The following is a 24,105-nucleotide window of genomic DNA, read 5'->3' on the forward strand; positions in this document are numbered from 1 at the left end:
CAAATTCCATTTGAAAGAATTTAAGGATTGTACAGAAAATTACTTCAGATTGATTAGAATGTGGAAAGATGCAAAACAGATGCCCCAACTCTCCAAAATGTAAATGAACACTTGTAATCAGGTATGGTTACACAGTAGTCATTCTAGTAATTGTATGGCCTGAGAAGCTTCCTGCTGTTCTATTTTTTGCAAAACACAATACTGTCACTCACTATGAATGCTGAATCTATGCAATATTTCTAGTCCCATATGCAGTTGAAACCAAGTCCTTCGCCCTCTCTCCCCTCCCCCAGCCCCACTCAACAACCCAAGAAATCAAGAGAACCCACTTTAAACATGTTTATTCAAGACTTCATTTTATTGGAGTGGGGGGGAACATCTTAGGTTAGCGACATTATGAAGGGGAAATAATCTGGTCAATGTGTTCACAAACGTAACACTTCCATAATTAGTGTACAATTCAGAGGCTTCATTTTGGATATTTAGCATCCCAAACTATTTTGTACATAATATAGATGGGTGCTAATCACACAGAGCAGTTCAGTACCAGAGAATACTTTTGTACAAAATCTATTGTAAAATAATTTAAAGTCTGGGGACATTCTGCCATTTGACGCAAACATTACCATCGCAAAGCAATCTTTGTCAGAAGGCTGGGAGACGGTGATAATTGTACATACTATTAGCATTTGATAAAACTGTTCAAATTTTCAAGGAACTTGATGTACTCCTGGTGTTCTAAGGCAGTGCTCAGCTCAATGAGTTCATCAGCAAAAGTGTTATCAATCCCACGGTCGGTCAGAAAGTCCATCAGATGGTCATAGAGGGCCTGCAGGAGACAAGAGGGGAGTTAGGGTCCAGGTGACTGATTCAGTGTAGTCAAGGTGCACAGCCTAAGTAGCATGCGCTAAAAATTTAACAAAGCAATTCTAATGGGCTAATGGAAGAGTACAGTGCAAATAGACAACCTAGCTCAGAAGCAGTCATTTTAAGATTACCGACAAACCTGTAACACCTGCTTTGCTTTAACTCCTGGAAATAGAACTATCTATCAGCCTGCAAGAACAAGGCATGACATAGGAAATGATAAAAACCATTTATTATTAAGTCATTGCATGCTTCCCCTCCCCTCCATTGGCTCCAACTTGAAAGCATGATTGATATGTAGTGCCAATCATCTACTGTGCACATTCACAGGGATGTCAGGTGAAGCTAGGATCAGGTTCAGCTGTGATGGCCTTAGTAGTTAAATAACATGCCAACACTTGCTGTGAAGGTTTATAAACCAAAAGCGCCAGAGGGTGAACAGTTCCTACAGAAAACATACCCCAGTGAGGGTACCCCAACATCAGAAGAGGGGTGAAGATAGGTGGCAAAACGAAGAAGGAAATACTTAAAAATTCAAAATGGATGAGTAAACACAATAAAATCAGATGCTGGAGAGAAAATTTCATGGTGTTGGAAACTCGTTCCAGAACTCCTACCAAATTCCTAACAGGTTGACATTCACAGGCATTCAGCAGCTTGCTGTTTCCCCACTCACCCAGTCAAGGGAATCTGTGTTAAGGGTATAGCTGGTGTCTTTCCAACTGTCCTCTCCAGTGGGCTGAAAGCTAACCTCTCTGATGGCAAAGATGTCACTGTCATCCTCATCGCCACGTCCAATCTGTAGTCGATTGTCATTTTGGACATAAAAAATGGAAATGCATTATAATTAGCACTTCAAACACTACTTAGGGATTACAGGTATCTCCGAGAAATACAACGTTCCTCAGACTGCTGTTCTCGCGCATCCTGAGATCCACACTCGGTGCTATGCGCTGCCACATGTACACACAGGACCCCTCTCTCCAGGAGCACCGCCCCACCTTATCTCAAAGCTCCGCGGTTTCATTTCGTTCAACGCATTAACAAAAAACTTTTTTTCTTCCTTTCAGGTGTTAAGGAACGCAAGCTCCAGCAGCTGATAGGGACTAATGCCCCTCCAGATCCTTCTTCCCCTTCACTTCCCTCTGACCCCTTGCCGTGTATTCACTATACCCGCTGACCTCCCCTCTCTGATGCTGAACATTCTGTACTCGGCAAAGGACTCAGTTTTATCACCTTACACCACCACCTCAAATGAATTTCACACTCGGCATGACATTGAGCTCTTCTTCCGTCGCCTTCGGGCTCACTTCTTTGACCAGGAGTCCTCCCCACAACCAGCAGACCCATTCGCCCGCCTCCAGCATTCCCCCTCTACTTGGACCCCCCCTCTGGCCTCTTACCCACTCTTGATCTTTTCATTGAAAACTGTCGGCGAGACATCGGCCATCTCTACTTCTCTGCCCTCCTCACTGTGTTATCTGGCATACCAATTTCTACCTTGCAGAGGCTCAGCGTCAACTCTCAGACACTTCTTCCTACCTCCCCCTGGACCATGACCGATCAAGCTACTGTCCAAGGAACTGTCACTGATCTCATCTCCTCTGGAGATCTTCCCTCTACAGCTGCCAACCTCATAGTCCCACAACCCCGGACAGCCCGCTTCTACCTCCTTCCCAAAATCCACAAACAGGACTGTCCCGGCAGACCCATTGTTTCAGCCTGCTCCTGCCCCACTGAACTCATTTCTTTCTATCTTGACTATCTTTTCTCCTCTGGTCCAGTCTCGTCCCACCTACATCCGTGACTCTTCTGACGCCCTACGTCATTTTGACAATTTCCAGTTTCCCAGCCCTAACCTCCTCCTCATCACTATGGACGTCCAATCTCTCTACACCTCCATCCCCCACCAGGACGGTTTGAGGGCTCTCCGCTTCTTCCTTGAACAGAGGCCCAACCAGTCCCCATCCACCACCACCACCACCCTCCTCCACCTGGCTGAACTTGTTCTCACATTGATCAACATCTCCTTCAACTCCACCCACTTCCTCCAAGTAAAAGGCATTGCTATGGGTACCCGTATGGGTTCCACGTTATGCCTGTCTTTTTGTGGGATATATCGAACATTCCTTGTTCCAGTCATACTCAGGCCCCCTCACCCAACTCTTTTCCCCAGTACATTGATGACTGTATCGGTGCAGTTTCCTGCTCCCGCCCAGAACTGGAAAACTTGATCAACTTTGCTTCTAATTCTCACCCTTCTCTCACTTTCACATGGTCCATCTCTGACACTTCCCTTCCCTCCCTCGACAACACTTCTTCACACCCTGCCTCCTGTAAGGACTCCATTCCATTCTCCCAGTTTCTCCATCTCCGACGCATCTGCTCTGATGATGCTAGCTTCCACGACAGTATTGCTGATATGTCTTCCTTCTTCCTCAACCGAGGTTTTCCCCCCACTGTGGTTGACAGGGCCCTCAACCGTGTCCGGCCCATTCCCCGCACCTCTACCCTCACCCCTTCCCCTCCCTCCCAGAAACGTGACAGGGTTCCCCTTGTCCTCACTTTCCACCCCACCAGCCTCCAGATCCAAAGGATCATCCTCTGCCATTTCTCCCACCTCCAGCGTGATGCCACTACCAAACGCATCTTCCCCTCCTTTCCCCTGTCAGCATTCTGAAGGGATCGTTCCCTCTGCGACACTCTGGTCCACTCCTCCATTACCCCCACCACCTCGCCCCCTTCCCATGGCACCTTCCCCTGCAATCGCAGGAGGTGTAATACCTGCCCATTTACCTCCTCTCTCCTCACTATCCTAGGCTCCAAACACTCCTTTCAGGAGAAGCGGCGATTTACTTGTATTTCTTTCAATGTAGTATACTGTATTCGCTGCTCACAGTGTGGTCTCCTCTACACTGGGGAGACCAAACGCAGACTGGGTGACCGGTTTGCGGAACATCTCCGCTCAGTCCACAAACAGGACCCCGAGCTTCCGGTTGCTCACCATTTCAACACTCCCTCCCCCCACCGCACCCCCCTGCTCTCATGCTCACATCTCTGTCTTGGGCTTGCTGCAGTGTTCCAGTGAACATCAACGCAAGCTCGAGGAACAGCATCTCATTTACCGATTAGGCACACTGCAGCCTGCCGGACTGAACATTGAGTTCAATAATTTCAGAGCATGACAGGTCCCCCTTTTTATGCTTAGTTTTTTTTTCTTTTTTTGTTTTCCTTTTTTATTTGGTTATTTTATTTTAGGTTTTTCAGTTTGTTTCCACTGTGCTTACCCCCTGTTTTGGTTGTTTTAATGTTTTTTTTAATGTTTGTACTTAGAGTGCTTTATGCTTTAGTCATTTACACCCTATCTGTACTAATGCTTTGTCTTTCAGCACACCATTAACATCCTGTTCACCTTTGTTCCATGACCTTCTGATCAGTTATTCTGTGACCTTGTCCCATCAACACCTTCACCTTTGTTATCTCTTGCCCCACCCCCACTTTACTTGCTTACAACCTTTTCCATTTCTAGTATGTCAGTTCTGAAGAAGGGTCTCTGACCTGAAACATTAACTCTGCTTCTCTCTGCACAGATGCTGCCAGACCTGCTGAGTATTTCCAGCATTTCTTGTTTTTATTACTGTACCTAGAGGGGTTGTTTTAAGGGTTTATATTCAAATGAAAGGTTTTAAATAGATTCCAGTAGCAAATGTTGGCCAAGCTTAATATCTGGGTGGCAGCAACATCATGTGAATAGCATCAACTGCAAGCTATCCAAGTAAGACACCACCCTGACTTGGACAGGGATCACCGTTGTTGATTGCTGGGTCAATATCCCAAAACTCCCAACCCAACACCATTGTGGGTGTACCATAAGGACTGCCTTAAGGCTCACCAACACCTTCTTAGGGCAACCAGGAATGTACAATAAATATGCGTTTGCCATCGAAAGCCTCAACTCCTCAGAATTCTTCAGAGATTCGCCATCTCACATTCTAAGCCACCCCTTCGATCTCAGCATGTCAGCCTTGGCACCCAGTTTTTGTATCCGAAAAGGCCACCTTTGTCCACTTCATCTCCTACCCTACTCTCCAATCAAAAAAATTGCTCCATGTCCCTTAGAACCTCATTGCAGATCCTTTGCCTTTACCACTCCACTCAGTACTGTTGACATGTTTAACTGCTTCTTCACCCGTCTTCAATGCTCCCATTCCCAATAAAACCATCATTCTGTACCCCACCACACTCCCAGACATCCCTAATCGTCCCTTCAAGTCAGAAGGATACAAACTCAAGCTTATTAGCACTTAACTCCCCTAATCACCCATTGTCAGATGTGGTTTGATCATGAGAAGCATCCTCTTTATCTCCTCAGATAAAACGAATACATTATTAGATAATATTGACAGATAAGATTCTATAAGTATACTAAGAGTAAAAGGGTAGCTAGGGAGAGAGTAGGTCCCCTTAAGGATCAGTGTGGTAATCTATGTGTGGAGCCAGGGAAATGGGCGAGGTCTTAAATGAATACTTCTCGTCTGTATTTACCATGGAGGTGGTCATGGAAGCTAGTGAGTTCAAGGGAGGGAACAGCGATATCCTGGAGCATATCAACATTACAAAGGAGGTGGTGTTGGAGATTTTGAAGCGCATTAAGGTGGGTAAATCCCCAAGGCCTGACCAGGTGTATCCTAGGATGCTATGGGAAGCAGTGGAGGAGATTGCTGGGGCCCTGGGAGAGATTTTTGTAACATTGTTAGCCACAGGTGAGGCACTGGAAGACTGGAGGATAGCTGATGTTATGCCTTTATTTAAGAAGGGTAGCAGGAATAAGCCAGGGAACTACAGGCCAGTGAGCCTTACATCAGTGGTGGGAAAGTTATTGGAAGGGATTCTGAGAGACAGGATTTATATGCATTTGGAAAGGCATGGTCTGATTAGGGATAGTCAGCATGGCTTTGTGTGTGGGAAATCATGTCGCACAAAATTAATTGAGTTTTTCGAGGAGGTGACCAAGAGGATTGACGAGGGCAGGGCGATGGACGTCGTCTACATGGACTTTAGCAAGGCCTTTGACAAGGTTCCGCATGGTAGGCTGGTCCAGAAGGTTTGAACACACGGGATCCAGGGTGAGCTAGCAAATTGGATACAAAATTGGCTTGGTGATAGGAGGCGGAGGGTGGTGGTGGAGGGTTGTTTTTTAGATTGGAGGCCAGTGACCAGTGGTGTGCCGCAGGGATCGGCGCTGGGCCCTCTGTTTGTCATACATATTAATGACTTGGATGTGAATGCAGGGGGCATGATTAGTGAGTTTGCAGATGACACCAAAATTAGTAGTATAGTGGACAGTGAAGAAGGTTATCTAAGGTTACAACAGGATATAAATAAACTGGGAAAGTGGGCAAGGGATTGGCAAATGGAATTTAACGCAGACAAGTGCCAAGTGATGCATTTTGGGAAGTTAAATCAGGGCAGGACATATACAGTGAATGGCAGGGCCCTGGGGAGTGTTGTTGAGCAAAGTGACCTTGGGGTGCAAGTACATAGTTCCCTCAAAGTGGCAACACAGGTAGACAGGGTGGTGGAGAAGGCGTATGGCATGCTTGCCTTCATCGGCAGATGCAGTGAGTACAAGAGTTAGGACGTCATGTTACAGTTGTACATAATGTTGGTTAGGCCGCATTTGGAGTACTGTGTGCAGTTCTGGTCACCGCACTACAGGAAAGATGTAATTCAGCTAGAGAGGGTGCAGAAAAGATTCACAAGGATGTTGCCTGGTTTGGAGGGCTCGTGTTATAAAGAGAGATTGGTTAGGCTGGGTCTGTTTTCCCTGGATCGAAGGAGGCTGAGAGGGGACATGATAGAGGTATATAAAATTATGAGAGGCATAGATAGGGTAGATAGCCAGAGTCTGTTTCCCATGGTAGGGATGACTAAAACTAGAGGGTATAGATTTAAGGTGAGAGGGAGGAGGTTTAAAGGGGATCAAAGGGTAAATTTTTCACACAAAGAATAGTGGGTATCTGGAATGAGCTGCTTGAGGTGGTGGTGGAGGCAGGAACAGTAACAACATTTAAGAGGCATCTGGACAGGTACTTGAATGAGCAAGGCATAGAGGGATATGGAATTAATGCAGGCAGATGGGATTAGTATAGATAGGCATTATGGTCAGCATGGACTTGGTGGGCCGAACGGCCTGTTTCTATGCTGTATGACTCTATTATCATTCCAGAGGGCAAGAACCACCCCAGGCTTTTTTTTGTTATTGAGTAATCTGTCTCCTTAAACCTCCCCACCACTATACTTTCATCTCCGACACCAAGTTTGAAGAAAGCACTGATTCAACAAGACACAAGCCATTCATGTAGCGCCTCCACTACTTCCTCTCATCCCAATCAGTCTTCTACTTGCTCTTGTCCTGAACTCCTACACTTTCCAAGACTGCATTGTCCAGAACGTCCACCCCCTGGTCTACAATCCCATTCCCTGGAATTCCTTACCACCAACTCCTCTTCCCGGTCCCACACTAGCTGGTGTTGTAAATAGTTTATCAGACACCATCCCACCCTCCTTTAAAAGTGGCATGATCCCCATCTCATAAGAAAACTACACCTGACCCTTCCCTGAAGTCCTTGAACATGTAACCTCCAATTAACGTCCACCACTTCCCCTCCTCGCCTAGCACCTAAACTGTCCTAATCAAATGAGTAACATCCTGTGACCAGAGTACGCCATCTCCCCCATCTTCTCCTCAATGTTGAACATGGTAGTCATATAAGGCGGAAGCACTGCCTGAAAGGGTGATGGAAGCAGATTCAATTGTAACTTACAAAAGCAGATTGGATATATACAAGGAGGGAAAAATTTACAGTATTATGGGGACAGAGCCAGGGAGTAGGACTAATTGGATAGCTCTTTCAAAGAGCTGGCACAGGCACGATGGGCTGAACGGCGACCTGCTATGCTGCATGATTCTATGATTAGGTCAGCCTCCCAACACTTGTCCTCCAGCTCCGTGGGACTGCTCTCACCCAATTCCATTCCTACCTATCCGACCATAGCCAGTGTAGCTCAGCCGATAGCCTCTCCTCTCTCTCACATCACGTCTAGAGTTTCACAAGGATCTATCCTTGGTCACTCTCGCCCTTACATACTGTCCCTCAGTGACATCTCTTGTAAACAGTGGGTGTAGGTGGCAGATAAGTGTTTTAAGAAACATTTTCACTTTTAGTACATTATGCCCTGAGCTAAGCACTGAACAAAAACCTCCATTTGTAGACAGAAACTGAACATCCCCCTGTAGTCGAATGTGGAGTACAAAACGGTGTCTATTTTGTGTAAAATAAAGTGAAGATCTACAATCGGCTTGACCGACCCAGTCAGTCTCAGTACAAATACCCACCTCATCTTCGGGATAGTGGCAGTCAAACACCAGGCTCTGGTTGTTCGCTAGCTTGGTCACCTCCACAACAAAGTTTGGGGTTGAGATGATTTCAGGCTGCAAAGAAATTCAATTATTTGTTAGATACAACAGGTCCAACATTTTAGATACAACTTTTTATTCTGGCATTGTGCAAGTTACCATCAATCTCCCACAAGACCCACCTACTTTCCTGAACAGGGGGATGGAGTGGACAATAAAATCAACAGATTCTCAGACTCTTTGCTCCATCCCCTTCCTGCCCTCTCCCCCAAAACCTCAGGTGTCTATCCTCTCCAGTAATATTCTTTCTTCCAATGACCCTATAGTCAACCCATTCTTTTGCTAATGCTCCCACTTTACAATTATCAACTTCCTATGGTGCTTACAAGATTCAGCCTTCATACAGTTCAATGCTTCAATCACTGCATCTTGCTCTCCGCAATGGGCACTGAACATAGAGTTTCCTTCAGTCCTTCACAATACAATTTCTTCATGTCTCAAGTGGAACCAGGTACTTGCACTTACCGTTCATGGCTCTATTAATTGTCCTTTATGTCATTCTTAGCCTACTGACTGTGACTTTGAATGGAAGCTTCAGAACTTCTCCATTGCTGATGTCACCTCCCAAGTGCTTGTCTACCAACTCAACTCAAATCTCAACAAGGCCCAAATACAACACAACAACTGCAAAAAGTCCAAGTATATCCAAACCTTGAATACATATCTGAAGAGTGCCTTCCAGCACCTCTTCTATTCCTGGACAGAACACAAGAAAAAGCTCCCATCATAGGCAGCCTCCTCTTCCTCCATCAGAATCAGTATTGTCATTCTCTACATCATTAAAATCCTCAGAGTTTTCCCCTTTGGTTTCTTCAAAGCTCCAAATAAACTGTTCTATTATACTTTCCTCTTGGTAACTGAAGTGTGTGGAACCCATGATTCATTGTGCAAACTCCTACACTAACTCTTTCGCCAAAATCTTAGTTCCTCGTACAACCTTCAGCCTTTCAAAACACAAGCATGGACTCATTTAATTACTTCTTTGGATTTAATGTGTCGTTTTACATCTGTTACGGACACTAATATTTTACCTCCTTTTTCTCAAAAGATTAATGTTGGCTCATTAAATGAGACAACCTCTTGATTGCAACATCAGAGCTAAGGGATTCATGTATAATACTGCACTCCTGCTCTCCAGAGTATTGAACTGCAAACAGAATGTGGAGTTAATGGATCAGAAATGCCAAAAGGCACAACTTAACAGCTCAAGATATCAAAGTACTTCCTTTGATCGTTATTTCAAGAATATTTATTCAAACTTTGGTACCCTGAAATTAGGAGTCACTCAGCATGATCATGACAGAAATGATCTGGGAAATATCTCAGCACTTGTTCAACTCAACAGCTTCAACTTCACATTCAATTAAAGAATAAGACTAGCAGATTCCCATGCATTGGATTACATAGTCCTCGAGGCGGCCAACATCCCCAGCTTATACACTCTACTGAGTCAGCGGCACTTGAGATGGCTTGGCCATGTGAGCCGCATGGAAGATGGCATCACCCCCAAGGACACATTGTACAGCGAGCCCGCCACTGGTATCAGACATACCGGCCGTCCATATCTCCGCGGTAAAGACATCTGCAAATGCGACATGAACTCCTGTAACATTGATCACAAGTCGTGGGAGTCAGTTGCTAGTGATCGCCAGAGCTGGCGGGCAGCCATAAAGGCGGGGCTAAAGTGTGGCGAGTCGAAGAGACTTAGCAGTTGGCAGGAAAAAAGACAGAAGCGCAAGGGGAGAGCAAACTGTGTAACAGCCCCGACAACCAATTTTTTCTGCAGCACCTGTGGAAGAGCCTGTCACTCTAGTATTGGCCTTTATAGCCACTCCAGGCGCTGCTCCACAAGCCACTGACCACCTCCAGGCGCGTATCCATTGTCTCTCGAGACAAGGAGGGCAAGAAGAAGGATTACATAGGACACATTCTTCGAGGAATTAGGCCAAACATTACATTCCATTGCTACAGATTAACCTGGTTTCACCACCATCTGTATGTGTTTGTGTTCAATCTGGAGCAAGCTTGTGCCTGGTTACTGCAATAAAACTTATGACTTTTCCCCTACCTGCTCTTTCGGTTCCTGCAGGGTCTGGGCACTGTCGGCAGGTTGCTTCCATTTGCCACCACGCCCCTGAGAGGGGTTTGGGGGGGGGAAATGAGGGGGGTGAGCAGGGGAAAGAGAGCAATGTTGAAAGAGGTAGAGATAGGGTAGGAAGAAATGAAAGAATAGAAGACGCAGGTAAGAGGTAGAGGTACAAAGATGCAAGATACTCTGAGCAAAGTAGATAAATGGGAGAAAAATCATGTGAATAAAAACATCAGAAACTGAAAAAAAGGGAAGAGGAAAGGTTGTGAATTTGACGACAAATGACTGGTGAGCAACACTCGCTCTAACTTCCCCCATTCCCCTACACCCCCACCCCACCAAGTGTCTGGCCTCTTTAAATTTTTTTGCATGGCTGTGCACACACTAATTTAAAGGGGCCCATTTCTGCACGCAGCTTAGAGAAAACATTGCTTGCATGGCAATTGAATTTCAACATGGGACATATTCATTTGATCTAATCTTTTTGGCAAGAATAGCCCACCTTGACGAATCTTGGGGGCAAGTCCATCACTTAAAGTTACTTATCCCACTGAACTCACTTCTCCCGTTGTCACCGAGATGTTTATATGAAAATTACAAAAGGACAAATTATACAGAGCGCACTGTTCAATACTTAAGCTATAGGATTTTGAAGAAACAGACTACTTAGAAAGAACAAGCGGGGAAACTGCATATGGATGGCACAAAGCAAAGATGCCAGTTAAACCTCAATCCAGTTCCTGGATAACCTGCAAAATCAGCTTGCTCGATCCATGGGATTTCATCTTTTTTACTGCCAAGTCGCCAAATGGTGAGCATGCTAAACGGAAAGTGGGGGACGTTGCACCCAAGAAGCTGGGGGATGAGCACTGCACCAGCGGTCTGGCAGAGCTTCCCTGATGGGTGTCACCTGTCATAGGCAGCCTGGGTCCTGCCAATCTTTAGATCAGGATCTGCGGGTCAGAACCCAGCCTGCCAAAAGTTTCCATCCTCCCCACAGATGTATTTCAGAGATGAAGAATACCCCATTGTCATCTTCTTCCAGAACGGCGTTTTAAAATGATCGCGAGTCAGCTTCACAGCTGACAGGCACTAACATGGGAACAGCAGTTTCCCAACCTTGGACAGATCGAGTTTTAAAAAAAGTCAGAAGCTGCCTGAAAACCCTGAAGCTGCCCAAAGTTGGGAAACTGCTGTTCCCAATGTTAGCACCAGTCAGCGCAACTATTAAAAAAAACTGACCAACCACAAAGCTGCTGTGCTGAGCACACCCGCTCCCTGCAAATGCCAGGCTGAGCATACCCGCTCCCTGCAAATGCCAGAGAGACGGGTGGGGCGGGTGGAGGAGGTGGGAGCCAGAGAGCAGAGGGATGCAAGAGAGAGGGCGCGAGGAAGGAGAGAGAGAGAGGGAGAGAGAGAGGGCGCGAGGAAGGAGAGAGAGAGAGGGAGAGAGAGAGGGCGCGAGGAAGGAGAGAGAGAGAGAGAGGGCGCGAGGAAGGAGAGAGAGAGAGAGAGGGCGCGAGGAAGGAGAGAGAGAGAGAGAGGGCGCGAGGAAGGAGAGAGAGAGAGAGAGGGCGCGAGGAAGGAGAGAGAGAGAGAGAGGGCGCGAGGAAGGAGAGAGAGAGAGAGAGGGCGCGAGGAAGGAGAGAGAGAGAGAGAGGGCGCGAGGAAGGAGAGAGAGAGAGAGAGGGCGCGAGGAAGGAGAGAGAGAGAGAGAGGGCGCGAGGAAGGAGAGAGAGAGAGAGGGCGCGAGGAAGGAGAGAGAGAGAGAGGGCGCGAGGAAGGAGAGAGAGAGAGAGGGCGCGAGGAAGGAGAGAGAGAGAGAGGGCGCGAGGAAGGAGAGAGAGAGAGAGGGCGCGAGGAAGGAGAGAGAGAGAGAGGGCGCGAGGAAGGAGAGAGAGAGAGAGGGCGCGAGGAAGGAGAGAGAGAGAGAGGGCGCGAGGAAGGAGAGAGAGAGAGAGGGCGCGAGGAAGGAGAGAGAGAGAGAGGGCGCGAGGAAGGAGAGAGAGAGAGAGGGCGCGAGGAAGGAGAGAGAGAGAGAGGGCGCGAGGAAGGAGAGAGAGAGAGAGGGCGCGAGGAAGGAGAGAGAGAGAGAGGGCGCGAGGAAGGAGAGAGAGAGAGAGGGCGCGAGGAAGGAGAGAGAGAGAGAGGGCGCGAGGAAGGAGAGAGAGAGAGAGGGCGCGAGGAAGGAGAGAGAGAGAGAGGGCGCGAGGAAGGAGAGAGAGAGAGAGGGCGCGAGGAAGGAGAGAGAGAGAGAGGGCGCGAGGAAGGAGAGAGAGAGAGAGGGCGCGAGGAAGGAGAGAGAGAGAGAGGGCGCGAGGAAGGAGAGAGAGAGAGAGGGCGCGAGGAAGGAGAGAGAGAGAGAGGGCGCGAGGAAGGAGAGAGAGAGAGAGGGCGCGAGGAAGGAGAGAGAGAGAGAGGGCGCGAGGAAGGAGAGAGAGAGAGAGGGCGCGAGGAAGGAGAGAGAGAGAGAGGGCGCGAGGAAGGAGAGAGAGAGAGAGGGCGCGAGGAAGGAGAGAGAGAGAGAGGGCGCGAGGAAGGAGAGAGAGAGAGAGGGCGCGAGGAAGGAGAGAGAGAGAGAGGGCGCGAGGAAGGAGAGAGAGAGAGAGGGCGCGAGGAAGGAGAGAGAGAGAGAGGGCGCGAGGAAGGAGAGAGAGAGAGAGGGCGCGAGGAAGGAGAGAGAGAGAGAGGGCGCGAGGAAGGAGAGAGAGAGAGAGGGCGCGAGGAAGGAGAGAGAGAGAGAGGGCGCGAGGAAGGAGAGAGAGAGAGAGGGCGCGAGGAAGGAGAGAGAGAGAGAGAGGGCGCGAGGAAGGAGAGAGAGAGAGAGAGGGCGCGAGGAAGGAGAGAGAGAGAGAGAGGGCGCGAGGAAGGAGAGAGAGAGAGAGGGCGCGAGGAAGGAGAGAGAGAGAGAGGGCGCGAGGAAGGAGAGAGAGAGAGAGGGCGCGAGGAAGGAGAGAGAGAGAGAGGGCGCGAGGAAGGAGAGAGAGAGAGAGGGCGCGAGGAAGGAGAGAGAGAGAGAGGGCGCGAGGAAGGAGAGAGAGAGAGAGGGCGCGAGGAAGGAGAGAGAGAGAGAGGGCGCGAGGAAGGAGAGAGAGAGAGAGGGCGCGAGGAAGGAGAGAGAGAGAGAGGGCGCGAGGAAGGAGAGAGAGAGAGAGGGCGCGAGGAAGGAGAGAGAGAGAGAGGGCGCGAGGAAGGAGAGAGAGAGAGAGGGCGCGAGGAAGGAGAGAGAGAGAGAGGGCGCGAGGAAGGAGAGAGAGAGAGAGGGCGCGAGGAAGGAGAGAGAGAGAGAGGGCGCGAGGAAGGAGAGAGAGAGAGAGGGCGCGAGGAAGGAGAGAGAGAGAGAGGGCGCGAGGAAGGAGAGAGAGAGAGAGGGCGCGAGGAAGGAGAGAGAGAGAGAGGGCGCGAGGAAGGAGAGAGAGAGAGAGGGCGCGAGGAAGGAGAGAGAGAGAGAGGGCGCGAGGAAGGAGAGAGAGAGAGAGGGCGCGAGGAAGGAGAGAGAGAGAGAGGGCGCGAGGAAGGAGAGAGAGAGAGAGGGCGCGAGGAAGGAGAGAGAGAGAGAGGGCGCGAGGAAGGAGAGAGAGAGAGAGGGCGCGAGGAAGGAGAGAGAGAGAGAGGGCGCGAGGAAGGAGAGAGAGAGAGAGGGCGCGAGGAAGGAGAGAGAGAGAGAGGGCGCGAGGAAGGAGAGAGAGAGAGAGGGCGCGAGGAAGGAGAGAGAGAGAGAGGGCGCGAGGAAGGAGAGAGAGAGAGAGGGCGCGAGGAAGGAGAGAGAGAGAGAGGGCGCGAGGAAGGAGAGAGAGAGAGAGGGCGCGAGGAAGGAGAGAGAGAGAGAGGGCGCGAGGAAGGAGAGAGAGAGAGAGGGCGCGAGGAAGGAGAGAGAGAGAGAGAGGGCGCGAGGAAGGAGAGAGAGAGAGAGAGGGCGCGAGGAAGGAGAGAGAGAGAGAGAGGGCGCGAGGAAGGAGAGAGAGAGAGAGAGAGGGCGCGAGGAAGGAGAGAGAGAGAGAGAGAGAGGGCGCGAGGAAGGAGAGAGAGAGAGAGAGAGGGCGCGAGGAAGGAGAGAGAGAGAGAGGGCGCGAGGAAGGAGAGAGAGAGAGAGAGCGCGAGGAAGGAGAGAGAGAGAGAGAGGGCGCGAGGAAGGAGAGAGAGAGAGAGGGCGCGAGGAAGGAGAGAGAGAGAGAGAGGGCGCGAGGAAGGAGAGAGAGAGAGAGGGCGCGAGGAAGGAGAGAGAGAGAGAGGGCGCGAGGAAGGAGAGAGAGAGAGAGGGCGCGAGGAAGGAGAGAGAGAGAGAGGGCGCGAGGAAGGAGAGAGAGAGAGAGGGCGCGAGGAAGGAGAGAGAGAGAGAGGGCGCGAGGAAGGAGAGAGAGAGAGAGGGCGCGAGGAAGGAGAGAGAGAGAGAGGGCGCGAGGAAGGAGAGAGAGAGAGAGGGCGCGAGGAAGGAGAGAGAGAGAGAGGGCGCGAGGAAGGAGAGAGAGAGAGAGGGCGCGAGGAAGGAGAGAGAGAGAGAGAGGGCGCGAGGAAGGAGAGAGAGAGAGAGGGCGCGAGGAAGGAGAGAGAGAGAGAGGGCGCGAGGAAGGAGAGAGAGAGAGAGGGCGCGAGGAAGGAGAGAGAGAGAGAGGGCGCGAGGAAGGAGAGAGAGAGAGAGGGCGCGAGGAAGGAGAGAGAGAGAGAGGGCGCGAGGAAGGAGAGAGAGAGAGAGGGCGCGAGGAAGGAGAGAGAGAGAGAGGGCGCGAGGAAGGAGAGAGAGAGAGAGGGCGCGAGGAAGGAGAGAGAGAGAGAGGGCGCGAGGAAGGAGAGAGAGAGAGAGGGCGCGAGGAAGGAGAGAGAGAGAGAGGGCGCGAGGAAGGAGAGAGAGAGAGAGGGCGCGAGGAAGGAGAGAGAGAGAGAGGGCGCGAGGAAGGAGAGAGAGAGAGAGGGCGCGAGGAAGGAGAGAGAGAGAGAGGGCGCGAGGAAGGAGAGAGAGAGAGAGGGCGCGAGGAAGGAGAGAGAGAGAGAGGGCGCGAGGAAGGAGAGAGAGAGAGAGGGCGCGAGGAAGGAGAGAGAGAGAGAGGGCGCGAGGAAGGAGAGAGAGAGAGAGGGCGCGAGGAAGGAGAGAGAGAGAGAGGGCGCGAGGAAGGAGAGAGAGAGAGAGGGCGCGAGGAAGGAGAGAGAGAGAGAGGGCGCGAGGAAGGAGAGAGAGAGAGAGGGCGCGAGGAAGGAGAGAGAGAGAGAGGGCGCGAGGAAGGAGAGAGAGAGAGAGGGCGCGAGGAAGGAGAGAGAGAGAGAGGGCGCGAGGAAGGAGAGAGAGAGAGAGGGCGCGAGGAAGGAGAGAGAGAGAGAGGGCGCGAGGAAGGAGAGAGAGAGAGAGGGCGCGAGGAAGGAGAGAGAGAGAGAGGGCGCGAGGAAGGAGAGAGAGAGAGAGGGCGCGAGGAAGGAGAGAGAGAGAGAGGGCGCGAGGAAGGAGAGAGAGAGAGAGGGCGCGAGGAAGGAGAGAGAGAGAGAGGGCGCGAGGAAGGAGAGAGAGAGAGAGGGCGCGAGGAAGGAGAGAGAGAGAGAGGGCGCGAGGAAGGAGAGAGAGAGAGAGGGCGCGAGGAAGGAGAGAGAGAGAGAGGGCGCGAGGAAGGAGAGAGAGAGAGAGGGCGCGAGGAAGGAGAGAGAGAGAGAGGGCGCGAGGAAGGAGAGAGAGAGAGAGGGCGCGAGGAAGGAGAGAGAGAGAGAGGGCGCGAGGAAGGAGAGAGAGAGAGAGGGCGCGAGGAAGGAGAGAGAGAGAGAGGGCGCGAGGAAGGAGAGAGAGAGAGAGGGCGCGAGGAAGGAGAGAGAGAGAGAGGGCGCGAGGAAGGAGAGAGAGAGAGAGGGCGCGAGGAAGGAGAGAGAGAGAGAGGGCGCGAGGAAGGAGAGAGAGAGAGAGGGCGCGAGGAAGGAGAGAGAGAGAGAGGGCGCGAGGAAGGAGAGAGAGAGAGAGGGCGCGAGGAAGGAGAGAGAGAGAGAGGGCGCGAGGAAGGAGAGAGAGAGAGAGGGCGCGAGGAAGGAGAGAGAGAGAGAGGGCGCGAGGAAGGAGAGAGAGAGAGAGGGCGCGAGGAAGGAGAGAGAGAGAGAGGGCGCGAGGAAGGAGAGAGAGAGAGAGGGCGCGAGGAAGGAGAGAGAGAGAGAGGGCGCGAGGAAGGAGAGAGAGAGAGAGGGCGCGAGGAAGGAGAGAGAGAGAGAGGGCGCGAGGAAGGAGAGAGAGAGAGAGGGCGCGAGGAAGGAGAGAGAGAGAGAGGGCGCGAGGAAGGAGAGAGAGAGAGAGGGCGCGAGGAAGGAGAGAGAGAGAGAGGGCGCGAGGAAGGAGAGAGAGAGAGAGGGCGCGAGGAAGGAGAGAGAGAGAGAGGGCGCGAGGAAGGAGAGAGAGAGAGAGGGCGCGAGGAAGGAGAGAGAGAGAGAGGGCGCGAGGAAGGAGAGAGAGAGAGAGGGCGCGAGGAAGGAGAGAGAGAGAGAGGGCGCGAGGAAGGAGAGAGAGAGAGAGGGCGCGAGGAAGGAGAGAGAGAGAGAGGGCGCGAGGAAGGAGAGAGAGAGAGAAAGAGAGGGCGCGAGGAAGGAGAGAGAGAGAGAAAGAGAGGGCGCGAGGAAGGAGAGAGAGAGAGAGGGCGCGAGGAAGGAGAGAGAGAGAGAAAGAGAGGGCGCGAGGAAGGAGAGAGAGAGAGAAAGAGAGGGCGCGAGGAAGGAGAGAGAGAGAGAAAGAGAGGGCGCGAGGAAGGAGAGAGAAAAACAGAGGGGGGGGGTGGAGAGAGAGAAAGGGGGCACGCAGGAGAGTGATCAAGATCACTCCTGACAGATGTGCATCTTTCTGGAATACTTTGCATCGCTGCAAGTGTGCGGAAAAACATTGACTACTCGTGCAAACAGAAAATGCCAGGTATTTATTCCACTAAATCAGTGTTCAACATAGTGATGAGAAAGTAAGTCAATAAATTAATCTTTGCATATTTGTTACTCTTTTGATTAATAGTAAGGTAACCTTTTAATGCCTTTATCGTTTGGAAATTGTCTCTCTGGCTCCATCTGCAAGACAAAAATGTGCACCCCCACACGAAAAGGTTGGTCAACCCTGCTTCAGATGAAGACGGTTCGATAAGTTGAGATGTGGGGACTCATTAGTTGCACGAAGCAAACAGACAAAATGAGTTCTGAAGCCAAGAGCTTCAAATATTTGTGAAGTCTTAATGTGAAATTAGAAGCTTGCTTGCTTGTGTTAACCGTTTGCAGCCAGTTACTGGGAACTGCGACAAGACAACCGTACAACAATAAAAGTCACTGCTCTTCAAAAAGCAATTCAGACCACAGGCAATATTTCAATACAACAACTTCTGTACAAACTACAAGTATTAATCCAACTACATAAACGAGAAAAGTACTCACTCCACAATTTTAGCTGAGGTTAAAGGAGCCAGATTCAGTGGAGTTGAGGCCAGTTAGTCCTCTGCTCGGATATAGCTTCTGAAATGCTATTAAAACTGGCTGATGCAGAAACTATGTTACCATCCAAGATTAAAATCATAAAATCTTAAATAGTAGCAGGAGTCGGTCATTTGGCCCTTCGAGCCTGCTCTGCCATTCAGCAGGATCGCGGCCAATCTTATCGAGCCCTCAACTCCACTTTCTTGTCGGCTCCCCATAACCCTCAACTCCCTTGTAGGGCAAAAATCTGTCCAACTCAGCCTTGAATATATTCAATGACCCAGCCTTTACTGCTCACCGGGGCAGAGAATTCCAAAGATTAACGACCTCAGAAGAAATTCCTCCTCATCTTTGTCTTAAATGGAAGACCCCTTATTCTGAAACTGTGTCCCCGGGTTCTGGAGTCCCCCATGAGGGGAAACATCCTCTCAGTATCTACTCAACCAAGCCCCCGCAGAATTTTATCATTCTTCTGAACTCCAACGCGTATAGTCCCTGCTCAATCTTTCCTTCTAAGACAACTCCTTCATCCCAGGATCAGCCTAGTGAACCTTCGCTAAACAGCTTCCAATGCAAGTGGACAACCTCATTTTCCCACATTATACTCCATCTGCTAAATTTCTGCCCATTCATTTAACCTATAGACATTCCTTTGCAGACTGCATCCTCCTCACAACTTGCTTTCCTATCTACCTTTGCATCGTCAACAAATGTGGCTGCAATACAGTCAGTCTCTTCATCGAAGTCATTAATATAGATTGCAAATAGTTGAGGCCCCAACACTGATCCCTGTGGCAATTTACTGGTTACAGTTTGCCATCCTGAAAATGACCCATTTATCCCGAGTGTTTCCTGCTAGTTAGCCAATCCTCTCCCCATGCTAATATATCACCCCCAACAGCACGAGCTCTTACCTTGTGCAGTACCTTTTATATGGCACCTTACCGAATGCCTTTTGGAAATTTAAATGCACTACATCTACTGGTTCCCCTTTATCTCTGCTTGTTACATCCTCAAAGAATTCTTAATAAATTTGTCAAACATGACTTGCCTTTCATAAAACCACATTGACTCTGTCTGATTGTATTATGATTTTCTAAATGTCCTGCTGTTACTGCCTTAATAATGGATTCTAGCATTTTCCCAATGACAGGTGTTAGGCTAACTGCTTTGTGTCTCCCTCCTTTCTGGACTAGAGTGTTGACATTTGCGGTTTTTCAATCCGCTGGAACCTTTCCAGAATATAGGGAATTTTGGAAGATTACAACCAATGCATCCACCATCTCTGCAGCCACTTCTTTTACAACCCTAGGATGAAGGCCATCAGGTCCAGGGAACTTGTCGGCCTTTAGACCATTAGGTTTCCCAGTAGTTTCAAGTTCCTCCCTCTCTTTTGCCTCTTGATTTTCTTACTATTCTTGGGATGATGTTTGTTTTTCTACTGTGAAGACAGCAACAAAATACTTCAAAGTCTCTGCCACTTCCTTGCTTCCCATTAATTCCCCAGCCTCATCTAAGAGACCACTGCTTATTTTAACTACTCTCTACCGTTTTATATACTTGTGGAATCTTTGACTATTTTGATATTTCTTGCTAGGTAACGCTCATACTCTAATTTCTCTATTATTTTTTAAGCCATCCTTTGCTGCTTTCTGAAATGTTTCCAATCTTCTGGCCTACCACTAATCTTTGCAGCATTGTATGCCATTTCTTTCAATTTGATGCCATCCTCAAGCTCCTTAGTTAGCCACAATTGGTGCATCCTGCTCAGTCTTTCACAATAGAATACATCTTTGTTGAGAGTTATAAAATATCTCCTTAAAATATCTGCCACTGCTCATCATCTTACCTTTTAAACTATTTTCTCAGTCCACTTTAGCCAACTCTGTCTTCATACCCGTGTAATAGCCTTTATTTAGACTTAAGACACTAGTTTCAGACCCACATTTCTCATCCTCAAACTGAATGTGAAATTCCATCATGTTATGACCACTCTTAGTACACATTACCAGGTCTGAAATAGCCTGCTCCCTGGTTAGTTCCCAAACATAATGTTTAAAGAAACTGTCCCAAATATACTCTATGAACTTATCCTCCAGGCTACCTTTGCCAATATAATTTGTCCAATCGATAAGATGATTAAAATCGTCCATGATTACTGCAGTACCTTTCTTACAAGCCCCCATTATTTTTTGATTTATATTCTGTCCTACAATGTAGTTACCGTTAGAGGGGCCTATAAATTACTCACACCAGTGACTTCTTTCCGTTGCTATTTCCTATCTCCACCCAAAACTGATTCTACATCTTGACCTTCAGAGCCAAGATAATTTCTCACTACTGTACTGATCTCATCCTTTATGAACAGAGCTACCCCACCTCCTTTTCCTTTCTTCATAATGTCATTCAGACCCCTCCAGCTGCCAAGAATGAGGCATATTAATTTTGTCATATGAACATCGATTTTAAACTGTTGCTGGAGTGAAGAAATTACTTGCTTGAAGATCACCAGACACTGGGCTGGAAGGACATTTGCATACTAACAGAAGCTGCTTGTGGAGACAAAGGACTATTCCCTGCTCCAATTAACCCAAATGGATTTTGATCACCAGACATTTAAGGTGTAAGGAAGCGCATCCCAGAGACTGCTAAGGTAACACAATCCACAAACCTCGCAGGAGAGGCTGTTCCAAATAAGGAGCTAGTCACATGACCAACCTGCTGGGCAACCTGGGGTTTTTTTGCATTGTGCCAGAGAAAGGAACAGAAGGCAGTTGGCAATTGAAGCTGGAACAAGCAAGCCTCTCTTCTGGCTCTCTTCCAAGCCATCGGATCCACGGAAGACGCGTAAATCTCAAGAGAGAAAAGACTCCAACATCGACAAGTTGAAGCGTGAACTGGGCCCCAAAGAACAGCAGGACTGACCGGCAATCAAAGACTCCACATTGAACTTACAGGACTGTAACTACCAGATATTGCCTCAAACGTTTCCCCTTTATTCCTTCTACTTTTTCTGTCTCTATCTGCGTGTGCGTTTATAGGGTACACATGCTAGCATCGCGTATTCGTAGTCGTTAACTGGATTAGAGTTTAAGATTAATAAACTTCCACCTTTCTTGTTTAAATCTAAGGAAACCTGTCTGAATTGTTTGCCTTACAATTGGAGCAGTGAACAGGGATTCACTGAGATGGAGCTAAAAACATGGTGTTTTAAAATTAAACTCTGTTACGGTTAAACCAGGCAAAGGCTGAGAGGGAACCCCTAGACCCCTTCTCACCTGGTCAGAAAACTAATCTTCTGAAATGTCAATTACACATGAATATTCAGTTTCCAGCCTTGGCCAGCTTGCAACCAAGTCTCTCTAATAGTTTTCATATACCCATTTATTTGTATTTATGCCATCAATTCACCTATATTGTTATAAAGAGCCTGTAATTCTGACTTTTTACCATTTTCCCGTTATTTGCTGGTGCACTCACGTTTGTGCCCTGTCCTTTCTTCTGGTTATTACTACCCATATCTCTAGCCTGCACTATTCCTTGTCCTTTCTCAAACTTTCTAAATTTCCCCTCACCTGAACCTTCGCCCCCACTATTTAGTTAACAGCCCTTTCTACAGCCCGAATTATTTGATTCATTTGGACACTGGTCCCAGCTTGGTTCCGAATGAACAACTCCCTCTTTCCCCTGTACTGGTGCCAATGTCCCATGAATTGAAACCCATTTCTCCCACACCAATCTTTGAGTCACGCATTCAACTCTGATCTTATTTACCCTATGCCAATTTGCTCATGGCTCAGGTAGTAATCCAGAGATGACCACCGTTGTGGTTATGCTTTTTAAGTTAGCCTCTAGGTGCTCATACTCCCCCAGCAAGAGCTTTTCCTTTGTCCTACCTATGTCGTTGGTACCCACATGGACCACAACAATTGGATCCTTCCCCTCCCACCCCGAGGAGATGTCCTTAACTCTGGCACCAGGTAGGCAACATCGCCTTCGGCACTCCCGCACTCAGCTGCAGAGAACAGTATCTATCCCCCCTAATTATACAGTCCCCTACTACAATTACATTCTTTTTTACTCCCCCTGCACCAAAGTGCTGTGCTCACTTTGCTCATCCTCCCTGCAGTCCCTGCTCTCATCCACACAAGCTGCAAAAACATTGAACTTATTGTGCAAGGGCTGAAGCTTCTCCATTGCTACCTTCTGGACCCCCATACCAGCCTCACTCAGTCAGATTAGATTGGAGATGCTGATGAAGAAAAGGGAGTGAATAGGAATGGGTTGGGTAACTGTGATTAAGACTATTCGCCCGCTTGGAGGGTAGTGCTGGCAGAGACTGGTTGGATAAATGTCACTCGGACAATTTGCTTAAGTGGAGGATAAACAGACGGGTTAGGCCGAGTGGCCAGGTTCTACGCTGCAACTTTAAGGCATTTTCACATATGGATACCCTTTCGCTCTGCCTCCTTTTCCTCTCTATGCAAACACACCAGACTATTTGGCAGAATGTTACAAGCACAGATTTCCTACTCCCCAGCAATTAAGAACAGACATGACGAAGCAAAGGGCTCAAAGACCATAAACACACACTTTAAAAGGAATACGGAGTAAGAGTAGGCTACTCGGCCCCTCGTGTGTGTGCCACCATTCAACAAGATCATGGCTGATCTGATTGTAACCTCAACTCCACATTCCACCTACCCGAGTATTGTTCCGAGTAGAGAACAATATTGCACACATTATCGCCCTCTGTGTACCGCTCCTTTGGTTCCTCTTCTAAATACTGCCAGAGAGACAATGTTAGCACAGCGGGGGTGAGAGTTACCTTCCATGCGTACTTCAATAAGACACAGCTTTACCTCTTCAGAACTAACTCTGGTCAACAAGGCCATCACATTTTACCCACTCCAGAACTCCACACCCATTCCCCTGAATCTATTTATTGCGAGGGGAATTGAATACAAAAGTAGGAGGTTATGCTTCAGTTATACAGGGCATTGGTGAGACCACATCTGGAGTACTGTGTACAGTATTGGTCTCCTTATTTAAGGAAGGATGTAAATGCTTTGGAAGCAGTTCAGAGAAGGTTTACTAGACGAATACCTGGAATGGGCAGGTTGTCTTATGAGGAAAGGCTGGAATGCCTAGGCTTGTATCTGCTGGAGTTTAGAAGAGTAAGAGGTGACTTGATTGAAACATACAAGATTCTGAGCGGTCACGGGATGGATGTAGAAAGGATGTTTCCTTTTGTGGAAAAATCTAGAAGTAGGGGTCACTGTTTAAAAATAAGGGGATGCCCATTTATGACAAGATGAGGAGAAATCTTTTCTCTGAGGGCTGCAAATCTTTGGAACTCTTCCTCAAAAGGCGGTGGAAGCAGAGTCTTTGAATATTTTTAAGGCAGAGGTAAATAGATTCTTGATAAGCAAGGGGGTGAAAGGCTATTGGGGGTAGGTGGAATGTGGAGTTGAGGTTACAATCAGATCACCCATGATCTTGTTGAATGGTGGCACATACACGAGGGGCCGAGTAGCCTACTCCTACTCCGTATTCCTTTTAAAGTCCACTCACGTTTAACTGAATGGTGTACAATCTCAGTGTGCTATTTTAGTTCAGTTTCACACCCAGCCAGTTACCGAGACCATCCACTTTCACTGTTAAAATGTTGCCTACCTCGGTCTTGAAGGAAAAGTGGTCATAAAAACAGCATTTTAATGTGCAGACAGAAGTCCAGCACCGGCTCCTTTCAATACAAAATCCCACTCAATCAACCACTTCACTCGTGCAGAGGATAAACACACAATAGGTGTTCCTGTTTAACCGTCTCCCAAATTCACCAAGGTGGCTGTGGAAGGAAAATCCATCTCACCTCATTCTCTGCACCCTTCTGTCCTTCCTGCGGTTCCTCCTCCATTGTTGGTGGAATACTGTTGTTGATGTTAAAGGAGACCGTAACCCTACAAACAGGACGATGTGAATGAATAAACAGCGAGCAGCCCCCAATGCATCACCTGCTACAGCACTGACCGTCAATGAACAGGAAAAAAAGAGGACACAAATGAAATGAAATCAAAATGTAACAATGAGGACACTCCAACTGCAGACTACCCACAGCGAAAAGTTAATTTAACTAGAACTGTGAGTATTTGTCATTAATATTCAAGAACAGGATAAAGTTATCACAGAATAGAATAGAACATAGAACATAGAAAAATACAGCACAGAACAGGCCCTTCGGCCCACGATGTTGTGCCGATCC

General features: G+C 48.7%; 1 protein-coding gene across 1 annotated transcript in view; it reads right to left on the minus strand.

Annotated features, from left to right (window-relative positions):
* Positions 1-339: 339 nt before the first annotated feature.
* c1qbp (complement component 1, q subcomponent binding protein) overlaps positions 340-24,105 on the minus strand; it is a 29,472-nt gene continuing 5,706 nt past the window's right edge. Inside the window, exons 3-6 of the mRNA XM_068010054.1 lie at positions 23,716-23,803; positions 8,267-8,362; positions 1,544-1,666; positions 340-829 (exon numbers count right to left, since the gene is read on the minus strand). Coding sequence (XP_067866155.1) covers positions 683-829; positions 1,544-1,666; positions 8,267-8,362; positions 23,716-23,803 — 454 coding nt within the window. The 3' untranslated portion in view covers positions 340-682. The remainder of the gene's footprint in view (positions 830-1,543; positions 1,667-8,266; positions 8,363-23,715; positions 23,804-24,105) is intronic.

The sequence above is a fragment of the Heterodontus francisci genome, chromosome 30, assembly GCF_036365525.1.
Source record: "Heterodontus francisci isolate sHetFra1 chromosome 30, sHetFra1.hap1, whole genome shotgun sequence".
In the NCBI taxonomy this organism is placed as follows: Eukaryota; Metazoa; Chordata; class Chondrichthyes; order Heterodontiformes; family Heterodontidae; genus Heterodontus; species Heterodontus francisci.